The 13,166-nt window shown below is 41.3% G+C and overlaps 1 protein-coding gene across 3 annotated transcripts in view; it reads left to right on the forward strand.

The window, feature by feature from the left end:
- Positions 1 to 4,802: 4,802 nt before the first annotated feature.
- UBTD2 (ubiquitin domain containing 2) overlaps positions 4,803 to 13,166 on the forward strand; it is a 56,996-nt gene continuing 48,632 nt past the window's right edge. Inside the window, exon 1 of one of the 3 annotated variants that reach the window (XM_027084311.1) lies at positions 4,803 to 4,967. Coding sequence is in view for 1 of the 3 variants with exons in the window: in XM_027084308.1 (XP_026940109.1) it covers positions 4,894 to 4,963 (70 nt within the window). In the remaining 2 variants the exon portion in view is untranslated. The remainder of the gene's footprint in view (positions 4,968 to 13,166) is intronic. The other 2 variants (XM_027084308.1, XM_027084309.1) reach the window with 2 other exon arrangements.

The raw sequence follows: 13,166 nt of genomic DNA on the forward strand, positions 1-13,166 counted from the left end.
ATCTTGTACACTAAAAACGATAAAATGTCATTGAGAGGAATTTAAGACATAATAAGTGGAAAGACATCCATGTTCCTCAATTGGAAGGTTAAAATTGTTAAGACGGCAATACTCACTAAACTGATCTACAGTTTCAACACATTTCCCATCAAAATTCCAGCTGTCTTTTTTTTTTCAGAAATGGAAAAGCTGATAAAATATATATGGAAATGTAAGAAATCCAGAAAGCCAAAATAATCTTGAAAAGGAGAATAAAGTTGGAGGTTCATACTTCCCAACTTCAAAACTTACTATAAAACTACAGTAATCAAGATAGTGTGGTACTGGCATAAAAACAGACATAAAGACTAATGTAGGCATAAAGAAGAAATAGAATTGAGTCCAGAAATAAACTCAAACATTTATGGTCAACTGATTTTCAAAAAGGGTGCCAAGACAATTCAATGGGATAAAGAACAGTCTTTCCAACAAATGCTGGGACACTGGAAATCCACATGCAAGAGAATGAAGTTGGACCCCTACTTCATACCATATATAAAAATTAACTCAAAGTGGCTTAAAGACCTAAAAGTCAGAGCTGAAATTGTAAAACTCTTAGAGGAAAACAAGCATAAATCTTCATGACTTTGGATTAGATAATGGTTTCTTAGGTATGAGGTCCAAAGCACAAGAAACCAAAGAAAATATAGGTAAAATAGACTTTTTATCAAAATTAAAAACTTTCATGCTTCAAAGGTGCAATATCAACAAAATTAGAAGACAATCCACAATGGGAGACAATATTTGCAAATCATATATCTGCTAAGGGATATTCATCAGAATATATGATGAACCCTTACTACTCAATATAAAAAGACAAATAATCCTATTTTTAAATGGGCCAAGGATCTGAGTAGACATTTTTCCAAAAACAGATACAAATGGTCAATAAGCACATGAAAAGACACTCAACATTATTAGTCATTGGGGAAATGCAAGTCAAAATCCCAATGAGATACCCTACATACCCAAAATGGCTGCACCATTTTATATCCCCTTATAAACTGCTAGTGGGAATATAAAATGGTACAGCTTTTTTGGAAAATTCAGTTTGCCAATTCCTCAAAAACTTAAACATAGAGTTACTATATGACCAAACAATTTCACCGCTAAGTATCTACCCAGAACAACTGAAAACCTACATTCACACAAAAACTTGTACATGAATGTTCACAACAGCTTTATTCATAATAGCCAAAAAGCGGAAACAACCTAAATGCTCATCAACTGACATATAGACAAACAAAATGTAGTATATCCACACAATGGAATATTATTTAGTCATAAAAAGGAATGAAGTACTGATACATGCTACAACATGGATGAACTTTGAAAACATTATGCTACATGAGAGAAACAAGTCACAAAAGACCTCATATAATCCCCATTTGTATGAAGGGTCCATTAGCAAATTTCAAATATGCAATACAGTGTTATTAACTTTAGCCACCATGCTGTACCTTAAATCACCGTGACTTACTTCTTTTATAACTGGAAGTTTGTACCTTTTGATTCCTTCACCCATTTTGCTAACACACCACCTGCTGCCTCTGGCAACCACCTGTTTTCTGTATCTATGAGTTACATTGTTTTTTTTAGATTCCACAGGTAAGTAAGATCATACAGTATTTATCTCTCTCTGTCTGACTTATTTCACATAGCATAATGCCCTCGAGGTCCATCTATGTTGTCACAGATGACAAGGTCTCCTTTTTATGGCTCAATTAATATTCCATTGTATATATACAACACATTTTCTCTATCTATTCATTCACTGATCACACTTAGGTTGTTTCCATATCTTGGCTATTGTAAATAGTGCCACAATGAACATGGGGGTACACACATCTCTTCAAGTTAGTGGGGTTTTTTTATATAAATTATTTTTGGCTGCGTTGGGTCTTCGTTGCTGCGTGGCCTTTTCTAGTTGTGGTGAGCAGGGGCTACTCTTTGTTGCGGTGCGTGGGCTTCTTACTGTGGTGGCTTCTCTTGTTGCGGAGCACAGGCTGTAGGTGCATGGGCTTCAGTAGTTGTGGCACGCGGGCTCAGTAGTTGTGGCATGCGGGCTCAGTTGCTCCACGGCATGTAGGATATTCCTGGACCAGGGCTCGAACCCATGTCCTCTGCATTGGCAGGCAGATTCTTAACCACTGCGCCACCAGGGAAGTCCCAAGTTAGTGTTTTTAATTTTTTTGGATAAATATCCAGTAGTGGAATTGCTGGATCACATGGTAGTTTTATTCTTAATTTTTTGAGGAATTGCCATGCTGTTTTCCATGGTGGCTGCACCAATTTATTTGAATCCTACCCTTTAAACTGGTGAATTTATGATATATGAATTATACCTCAATAAAGATGTTATAAAAAAGTAGAAAAAGGCATGTTTATATAAAACATCTTAAGTGGATTGGGTCATGTAGTATGGTTAGACAGGTGATGCTAGAGGTGAAGTGAGGAGAGTTAATAAGGAGTTCCCACAGGGTTTGCAGCATTATTATTGGCCCAATTTTACAGGTGAGGAAACTGAGCTGTACAGAAATTTAAGGTCATACAGCTAGTACAGGATAAAGCCAGATTCTGTGGGGCCCTTAACTACCACATTACTCTCTCCTGGGAATTTCTGTCTCTGGTTTAAGATAAAGGCAAGGTGGAGAACATCCATGGCTAAGAATTTCTCAATGACATTGTTCTCTCTTCCTAGTGCCAACTCCTCAATGCTCCTCAGAAAGCACTCATCGCTTGGGTGCCTACCATCTGTTTAATAGACATTGTGGAAGTCTTGGTTTCTACAGTTTCTAGAGCAAAATTTAGAACAAAGCAATCCCTTTGAAGATATCAGTATGCAGCTTCTCTCCTCTGGGGAAGTGACGAAGTGATGTGTCCATCTGCCAATGTGAATACTTAGCAGAGAATGATCAGATAGAAGGCTTTATAACACAGTAACTGAATATCAGAGCACCCTCTGAAAACTCATAAAGATGTCACTTGTATATAAGCTCTTTGAATGTTCATGAGTACCCAGGACAACGCTAATTTGTCAGTATAAATTTGATATAGCAGACTTCTATTTCTCACAAGGCATTTCTGTGTTTTCATATAAGTATAGGGTTTTGTTTGTTCGTTGGACATTCATTTTAATCTGATTATCAAATGAATCTTTGTCTCTCTTTTGGACTATTTCTGTGAGCTAGATTCCCACATGTGGGATAATCCTGAGTCAAAGGGTATGAACATTTCTAAGGCTCTTGATCTGTGTTTCCAAATTGCTTTGCAAAAAGATTGAACCAATTTACACTTCCACCAGCAGTGTATGAAAATATATTTAAATGCAAATTCCAAGCTGCATAGATTCTCTTTCCTAGGTATTTTACTTAAATCTGTTTCTTTAATGCTAAGCAAAAGCTGACCCAGGATGTTAAAAAAAGAAATCTGATTATAAAAATGGAGCAGATAGTTAAAACAGCTCTTAGGCAGAAATAAGCTTTAGAAAGACCCAAGCGAGGTGATAAAAATTTTAAGGCATCATGGCAAGAAGCACGATTCTGAAGGGACCATTAACAATTTGGCTTAGACTGGGATAGCAACCGCCAAGAACGTCGGGCGTGGTCAGTGTACCAAATTCTAGTTTAGAAAAAGCAGGGTATTTTATTTATTTATATTTCACTTTGTTCTAAAGACGACTTAGGATACTTAAAGGGAGGATCTTGAGAAGTAGCACTGTGTCTGAATAATCAGTCCTGTGGGAATGAAACCAGCTCACGTCCCCTGAACTAAGGTCCACGCTTATCTCTCCCTGCACCGGATGGCTTGCCTCTGTAATCTGAGTTCAGTTTGCAACCACAATGACCGCCTCTGCGTCTAATAATGGGGCACAGAGATTTTAGGGGGCAAGGGGGTGGGGCAGGCAAGGGTAAGCCCAGACTCGGGATACCAACCCACTGAACTCTACACAAATCCAAAAGGTGCTGGGACTTCATCCTTCGGCCAGCCTAATGCATTCCCTCTGCCAGTTATTTGGGACCCCGCCTGAGAGTCTCCCATCACTACTGCTCTGTGCACCACCACCTTCCGCTCCCGACCCGCTTCTACAAGAAAGAGCTGACGCCGCCCGAGGAGTCAGAAACTCGATTTCGCCCCTTTCCACTTTTCCTTTCTCACTTTTGCTCCTCCTTTCCTGCTCTCTCTCCCTTCATCGACTTCTTTTCTTCTTCCCGTCTTCGCCTCTCCCTCCTCCACGCCTGCTTTCCACGCCTAGTCCCTGGGAGCAATCGCCCGGTCACCTCCTTTCCTCCAGCTCGGAGGCCCCCTCCTCTTGCCTCGTCGCCTCCCGGCTACCCCTCCGCCCGCGGCCTCGCCCGCAGCCAATCAGTGCGCGGCCTCCCGCGGCCCCGCCCTCCCCGGCTGTTCCGGGGTGGCCCGGCTGAGGCCAGGCCTCGGGAGCGGAGGGTGGCGCCGCGGTGTGGGGGCCGATGGGGCCTGGCGGTCGGGCGGCGCCGGCGCTGGGCTCGCCTGGACGCGGGTGTGCGGGTCTGTGAAGGGGTGAGGCGGGCGCTGCGGCTCGCCCGGGATGGGCCAGCCCCGGCCTGCCGGGGCCGAGCCGGAGGCGAGGGCGGCGCGCGGGACAGGCCTGCCGGGCGGGCGGCCCGGGGACTGAGGTAGAAGTGGGCGCGGAGGAAGGGGCCGAGCCAAGGCGGTGGGTGGAGCGGCGAGGGGGGCGGAGGCTGGGCCGCGGCGGGCGAGAGGAGCGGCGCGCCTGTCCGGAGCTCGGCGGCGGCGGCGGCGCCGGAGGCGGCAGAGGCGGCGGCGGGCCCGGACGAGCGCCCGGAGGTGGCGGACGAGGCGCCGGGGGCCCCCATGGGCGGGTGTGTGGGCGCCCAGCACGACTCCTCGGGCAGCCTCAACGAGAACTCGGAGGGCACCGGAGGTAGGTGAGCGCCAGGGGGCAGCCTCGGCCCCCCATTGTTCCCGGCCAGGCCCGGCCACCTGTCCCGGCCCCTGCGGGCCCGCGGGCCGCACGGCCGGGGTCCCCGTGCCCCTTTGTCATCCCCGCCTCCACGTCACTCCCCGCGCTCCGCTTCCGGCCGCCCCGCTGGCCGCGGGGTCGCCCCCTTTTCTCCCTGGCCCTCGATAAAGCCCTCAGCGCTCCGGGGGTGTAGCCCTCGGCCTCTCGATCCCACCGCCTCGGCTCGGGAAACTCGGACCAGAAACCGCCTCTGGCCACCTCACTCCCTCTCCAGTTGGTTTAATTATTCAGGAACAGGATGGCGGCGCTGGGGTTGCAGAAAAGCCAATTGATGGGGGGTTGGGGGGAGCCTGATGCCTTCCCTCCGACGCGCCCGGTCACATCTCTCCGCACCCGTCCTTGTTCAGCAGAGTTGGCTGGTCTCAGCTTTCCTGAGTTTCAGATGACAGCTGCCCTGGTTGGTTCCAATTTGGCCATTTAAACCTGCAAGTTCCTGGAGCTCGGCCGGGGAAGTCTCAAGCGGCCACAGGCATTACTTTAACGAGGGGTGGGGAAACGGTCTTCTCGAGTAAAACGTGGCTTCTTGCTACAGCCCGGGGGTGTTGGACCAGTGTCGGGGTGGGCTAGTCAAATTCCTGTCAGTCTTACGTAAAGGAAAATATGTAGGATAAAAGTACAAATGCCTGAGAGTCCGTTTACCCTAGCAGGATCGGTACTGTAAAAGTTTTTGTAACATGAAACGCACTTCTTATTTATTGTAAAAAGCAGTTTGCTGAGGAGAGTATTTTAATGCAATCGGTGTTGTAGGATAGCAGAAGAATAATACAGTTAATTCTACTTTTAGTTAAATGATCTCTTGCTGAGTCCATTCTATAGCTTGTGTAGAGGACAGAATGTTTTAAATCAGAAATCGCTTTTAGGAACAGCAAAGATGACAGTGTTGGTTTTGTTCCAACCTTGTGTTAGACGTCTCAAAATGTGGGGCATAAGTTCCTAGACTAAGTCGTTTGGGGATGGGTGGGTTTACAACTTTTTCTTAACATGCTAGCTAGCATTTAGACCAGCTGCTTGCCTGTCACTAAGCTCCATCTATAAACCATGTACATGAATGGTTTGGCTGATGAATGTCCTGAATTGCCTGATGTTTAGCCATGCCACTTCATTTAAAATGTATGGGCATCCTGTATGTCTAAGTCCTGGGTAAATGGTTTGAGAGCTCAGCGAAGCGTGTCTTGAAAAAATCGTCCATGAAAACGGTACTTTATAGTGCATTTCAAGTCAGAGCATAATTACTCAGTGGCACATTAACAATGAGATTTGCCCTGAAAACAGGGCAGGAAGATAAAAAGGGCATGATTGAAAACACCCTTAGGTTAAGATCAACTTGGGGGTCAGATGATTCTTCCTGCGGGTGAGGTGATAATTAATGGTACTGAACTATAGGTGGTGTTACTTTTTAGTAAGTATAGGTAGTGTGCTTGTTATAGGTAGTGTTTAGTTTTAATTAAAAATTTTCACACTTATTTTAATATTCCAATTTAGCGTTTTTCTGTTGTTGGTAATGCACTTGAACCAATTTATGGTTTTATGGCCTTTTGGTAGTGTGACTTATGACCAGCCAGGCATTATTAGCATGGGCTTTTTAAAGCAAGAAGTATTAGCTTTTGGTAATTTATTACCAATGGTATCTAGTTAGATAACTATAGTATCAGTTTCTTTGAGAACTGAGTTCTCTGGATCTTAAGGTGTGCTTTACCTTTTTGAAATAAAGTTTAGAAAAAAGGAACCTCAATCACCAAACCTCTTTATTTTTTTCTGGAGAGAAGGCATGACCCTAATGTAACTGGGGTAAAGGAATGAGCTGTGTGGCGTAAAAGGATTACTTCTGGAATTTAATTAGGGAGGCCTTTATTCTTCATTACTGTCATGATAGTTAAAGAGTTAATTGTGGTTTAAAGGAATTAGCTCAGGTGAGGGTTTCAGGTTAACATGTTAAATAGTTTCTTGCTTATCATGATAGATTTTTGTTGGGAAGGGAAAGACTTTTTCCTAAGGGTGTTGGCACAGATTCTTCACTTTTCAGACGTACAACAGTCGTTAGTAGTTTTAATCCGGACATATTGGCCTATGAAAATTTTTTTATCAGCATGGAATTAAGTACAGTTTCCGACGCTTTTCATGACAGATTTAATTACATCCACGGTATAGTGCAAACATCACCGTTTTAGTATGGCTTCACTTTCTGAATATCAGCAGACTTAGTAAGATGACTAAAAAAACCCAACTTTTTTCGCTATTTGAGATACTGTACTTTCCCTTTCCCTCTGAATCTAAGTCTCTTAAGTATGCAAATAATTGTGTGTATATTGAGAAAAACTTCCTTTCTAGGTGGATTAGTTCTTTGAAGAAATTTGAGAATTTTTTGTAAGAGGTTATAGAATATGGAAATTGCTTAATTCATGTTATAGGATTTGTGTTGTCTATTGTTTTGGAATCAATTGCTGTATCTTCTGGCATACCTTGCCTAGAATTCAGTTTTTGAGTTTCAGCTACTTTGGCCATTTTTTAAATGCCTAATTTTAATCAAGAAAGGTATATTACAGGAGTTATGCAAGATCATTTAACAGGTCTCTCCAAGCTTCCACACTCCTAGAATTTCCAATTGTTTTGACATTTGTAGACAGCATATTTTGTATGGTTCTCCACCTTATTATGACATTGTGATGCTGAGGTTGGCACATAGGTCCTCTAGACAAGGCTCTAGCCCAAGGCATTTGCTAAGTAATTAAATCTCTGAGGATTTTTAAAAATAAGAAATATGTGAAGAAAAAACAATAAAATGAAATTCATTGAAGACAGCCAGTTACCTTCTTTTCATATTTTGATCATTTCTTTAATGAAAATAGTGATGTACAAAGTAGGTTCTCACTTTCTGGGTGTGTCATTTATTCTGTATATTCAGTGATATCCCAAGATTACTGACCCAGGCGGTCACCAGTTTCCAGGTTTACAGGAGGATAACTCTGAATGCTGAACATTGACTGCTTTATTTCAGAGTGTCTTGAGAATATCATGGAATTCTTTCAGATATCCATTTATAGCAGCCTTAACACCTACTTGATGAGAACAATGGTTTTTGAGTAACAACAGCTACCATTTATCCAGTATTTATTATGTAACAGGTGCTGTGATTATGTTCTCATTTAGTCTTCAACAACTCTGGGAGGTGGATAGTATCTCTGTTTTATAGATGGATTGAAGCTGGGAGAAATTAAGTAACTTGCTTAACATGGCATAGCTTACAAATGGCAGAGTCAGAGCTTAAACTCAGGGCTATAATAAAGAATGCTAGTTTTTTTCTTTTTTTCTAGTTTTATGTTTTAAAAATTTTAGTAAAATACATATAAAACTAGCCACCTTAACCACTTTTAAGTGTACAGTCCAGTGGCATTAATTATATTCACAACGTGCAACCATCATCACTGTATTTCCAGAGTTTTTTATCACTCCAAACGGATTCTGGATCCATTAAGCAGTATCTTTGCTCCCCTCCCCTCCCAACCTGTGGTAACTGCCGATCTATGTTTTGTCTCTGAATTTGCCTGTTGTAGATATTTCATATAAATAGAATCATACAATGTTTATTGTTTTGTTGGTGGTATATTTCAGTTACATGTCTTCCAGGTTTATCCTGCTGTAGCAAGTATCAATACTAAATCCTTTTTATAGCTGAATAATATTTCATTGTATATATATATATATACACCACATTTTGATTATCTCTTCATCCATTGATGACATTTGTATTGTCTCCACTTTTTGGCTGTTGTGAATAGTGCAGCTATGAACTTTGGTGTACACATAGCTGAGTCCCTATTTTCAGTGCTTTTTTGATATATACCTAGGAGAACCTAGGAATTAATAGGTCATGTGGTAATTCTGTGTTTACCTTTTTGAGGAACTGCCAAACTTTCCTACAGTGGCTGTACCATTTTATATTCCTACTAGCAGCATACAAGGGTTCCAGTTTCTCCACATTTTCACCAGCACTTGTTACTTCCTGTTTTAAAAATTATAGCCTTTCTAGTGGGTGTGAAGTGAGTGGTATCTCATTGTAGTTTTGGCTTGCATTTTGTAATGGCTAGTGATGTTAATGTGCTCATTTGGCATTTGAATATCTTCTTTTAATAGATAGAAATGTCTACTTAAGTCCTTTGCCTATTTTTTGATTGGGTTGTTTGGGGTTTTGTCGTTGTTGAGTTGTAAGAGTTCTTTATTTATTCTGTAATTAAACCCTTATCAAGATACATGATTTGCAGATATTTTCTCCCATTCTGTAGGTTGTCTTTTCACTCTCTTGATGGTGTCTTTGATGCACAAAAGTTTAATGAAGTCCAGTGTATCTATTTTTCCCTTTGTTGCCTGTGCTTACAGTTTCAGTTTTAAATATGTATTTAATCCTTCACTGATGGAGAAAGAATAAATCTATAACCAGTAATTCACAAATTAACATTTGCTTTCTTAACTATGAATAGAAAGCTGTTTTAAGCTTATTTCCTCTGTCAGATCTGGTGAAAAGGTTGATTTGCAGTGAAATGGTTTTTATTTTATTTTATTTTTTATAACTATTTATTTATTTTTATTTTTGGCTGCGTTGGGTCTTTGTTGCTGTGCGCGGGCTTCTCCTTGCATTGGCTTCTCTTGTGGAGCAAGGCCTCTAGGTGCGTGGGCTTCAGTAGTTGCGGCACGTGGGCTCTAGAGCGCAGGCTCAGTAATTGTGGCTCACCACCGGCTTAGTTGCTCCGTGGCATGTGGGAATCTTCCCAGATCAGGGGTTGAACCCTGTCCCCTGCATTGGGCCACCAGGGAAGCACCTGCAGTGAAATGGCTTTTAAAAAGTTGACAAAGGTAATCCATTAACCCGCTTCAACTTCGTAATTAAGAGGCGATTGTTGTATTTTCTGGGGAAGCATTTTAAAATCAACAAGCACTGAGTACCCATAGTACGCCTAACTTTGTATTGGTTGCTGTTGTTCCAAAAAAAGGAATCATTATCCTATTTCTTGAGTATGTCAGAATCCTTTTTTAGGAAAATGTAATAAAATATGTACACATGAAGCAACTATAAAGCACTATTTAAACAGATAAAAATACCATTGAATAAATTGTGCACATGCTGAGGAAATAAAGGAAAACAAAGTGGCCTCAGCTGCTCACAGGTGTGGTCCCTCAACCAGCAGCATTGCCATCACATTGGAGCATGTTAGAAACGCAGAATCTCAAGCCCTAGCCCTGAGCTATTGCATCAGAATCTGCATTTTAACAAGATTCTCAAATGATTCCCATGCACGTTAAAGTTCAAGAAACACTGATAGAGGATTGCTTACAATGGGAAGAGACTGGAGTGAGGAACCCGTTAGGGTACAAAAAAAATGGCAGAACTTGGTGATTTATTGGATGTAGGGATGGATACAGAAAAGAAAATACTATGTTTGTGAACCTGGGTAACCAAGAATATTGAGGTGGCTTAAGGTTTAGATGACAGAAGAATTTTTAAGTTGAGATATCATTTAGGATGGTGCAGAAGTTTAGATATGGAACTCCTAAATGTTGAGGATTATGAATGTGGATTTTGGAATCACCTGGGAGATTGACTGAAGGTGAAAAAGTGAATGATTGCTGTGAGTAAGTAAAAAGAGGAGGAAAGTACTAAGAATTGAGTCATGAAAATTTCACAAAAGGTAGAGAAATGAGAATCACCTCTCAGGACCTGACCATAGTAAGTACTTAGTATACTGGATTTTGTTGAATTATTGGGAAATGGGAGAACAGGTCTGCCTGTGAAACTGATAGATCTGATTGTATTTGAACTTTTCATTCTAGTACGGTGGTTGCAGAAATTTTAGTTGTAGTTTGACTCATATCCTAATACAAGATAGACTTTTTAGGCATCCAGCCCCAGAATATACCAACAGCCCTTTTGAGGTTGGTGTACTTCAGAACAAACACATCCTCTACAAGACATCAGTTACTTTTTTTTTTTTTAATTAATTTATTTGTTTTTATTTTTTTGGCTGTGTTGGGTCTTTGTTGCTGTGCATGGGGTTTCTCAAGTTGCAGCGAGCAAGGGGCTACCCTTTATTGTGGTGCTCAGACTTCTCATTGCGGTGGCTTCTCTTGTTGTGGAGCATGGGCTCTAGGCGCGTGGGCTTCAGTAGTTGTGACACGTGGGCTCAGTAGTTGTGGCTCACGAGCTCTAGAGCACAGGCTCAGTATTTGTAGCACATGGGCTTAGTTGTTCCGCTGCATGTGGGATCTTCCTGGGCCAGGGATCGAACCTGTGTCCCCTGCATTGGCAGGCGGATTCTTAACCACTGCGCCACCAGGGAAGCCTATCAGTTACTTTCTTCTCCAAGAATATCATGCAAATCTATTCCTTATGTATTTTCAGTGTCCCATATATTATTTATACACATCATCTAACTAGGTTGCTTATTGAATTTTCTTTTGCTTCTACTCTTAGGACTGTGCCTATAGTAAAAAATGAAGCACACTGAACGTGACTAGGACTAAAGATTAAGTCTCCCCCTTTTTTATCCCTAGTGTGACAGTAGAAGTAAAAATCTTTCATATTTTTTTTGGGTTGGTGAGCTCTGGGGCTTTATGAGAGGGATGCATAAAATTTTATACCATTTGGAGAGAGACACACTGTGAAATAGGAGGCATTTACTTGATAAAGCAGAGGGTGGCTTATTTGACTAGGAGTGGAGTTGTGTGGAAAGAACCAAAAGGGACATATACAGCAAGAAAACGCAGGTTGGAAATACAGTGAGTGGTACTGTGGGTGGGTAGGTAGGTCCAGTAGGTATGAGAACTGAAATTAGGCCAGGGAAGCTACAGTTGGAAAATACTGCCATATGGGGCAAGCTGAATCCTCTTTGAGAAAAGATTTTAAAACTCTGGTTTACATAAAAAACTGACATGGTATGTTGTAGCCCCCGCCTCATCAGCTACCTTCCACTGGGCTAGTCCCACTCGTTTTCAGTTTTCTACTAAGTAGAGGGTTGAAATTTTTTCCCAGTCAAGATTATTTTGGAATTTATGTTGGAAAGACATTTTGAAAGAAGAGTCTCATTATGGATATTAAATGGGCTGTCTTTTTAATCTCTGATTTTGTATTTAGGAATCAATTGCTAGTGATACACAGTATGGACAGAAGATTTAAGCCACTAGAAATGATAGGAATTGTCATTCCTTTGATTTTTGATGGCTCTAATCTGTAATACCTGTCTTTCTTATGGAGAAATTGTAATTAGTGGATTTTATTTTTAAATCTGATTTTCTTACAGTAAATGCAAAGCTTTGGCAGCACCTTGCTAGTAGTACTATACCCAGGTGAGTCTTCTAATGTGAATGATTATTGAGCGTTAATAACAGTAATTAGGAACTTTTGCCTTATGTTGATGAATTATCTCTCTTGTGGTTTTTGACCGAAACACATTCTTCTCTTGTTGCAAGGGAGCATTAAGTTGATTTTGGTAAGCAACATGATCATATTAATTGGGCGATCAATTTGCTGATTTAGTGATTCTCTCCTTTTTCCTTACTGCAGACCACCTGAATGGTTTATCTTCATTTGGTGGACCACTGCAGCTGATTCTCCCTGCCACCCCTCACCATCCCTACCCAGCTTTCTGCTTCTGCTTGTCAGGCAGTACTAGGCTACCAGCAGGCTCCTCATGTTTCACTGGTAGTTCAAGGACCATAGGTTGAGACTTTACTAATGCGTATGTACTTAAAGATGCATGTGTGTTGGCCAAGAACAATCAAGCATGTATTCATCTTGCATCAGCTACTTTGACTTGCAGGCAGCAAGAATCAAGCTAGGTTTTGAATATACTCCATATATTGAGCTGAGTGGTTAAATATTGTTGAGTATACATTGGGTATTGTAATGCCATATTTTTGCATGTTTGCAGTAAAATTTTAGAAGTTTCCATTATAGCTCTGTTTTTAGAAATGAAATTTCTGTTGAAGGTAGTTGTTTAAGAAAAAGAGATATTTACATGTGGGGGTAATTTTATATGAATTTTACTTGAGTGTGAAGTCTTAATGATACATTTGCTCAAGACTTCAATAAGTAATGAATTAGTGACTTTGGGAC

This window comes from Aethalodelphis obliquidens, unplaced genomic scaffold (assembly GCF_003676395.1).
Source record: "Aethalodelphis obliquidens isolate GAN/ISIS:26980383/991018 unplaced genomic scaffold, ASM367639v1 scaffold52, whole genome shotgun sequence".
NCBI lineage: Eukaryota > Metazoa > Chordata > Mammalia > Artiodactyla > Delphinidae > Aethalodelphis > Aethalodelphis obliquidens.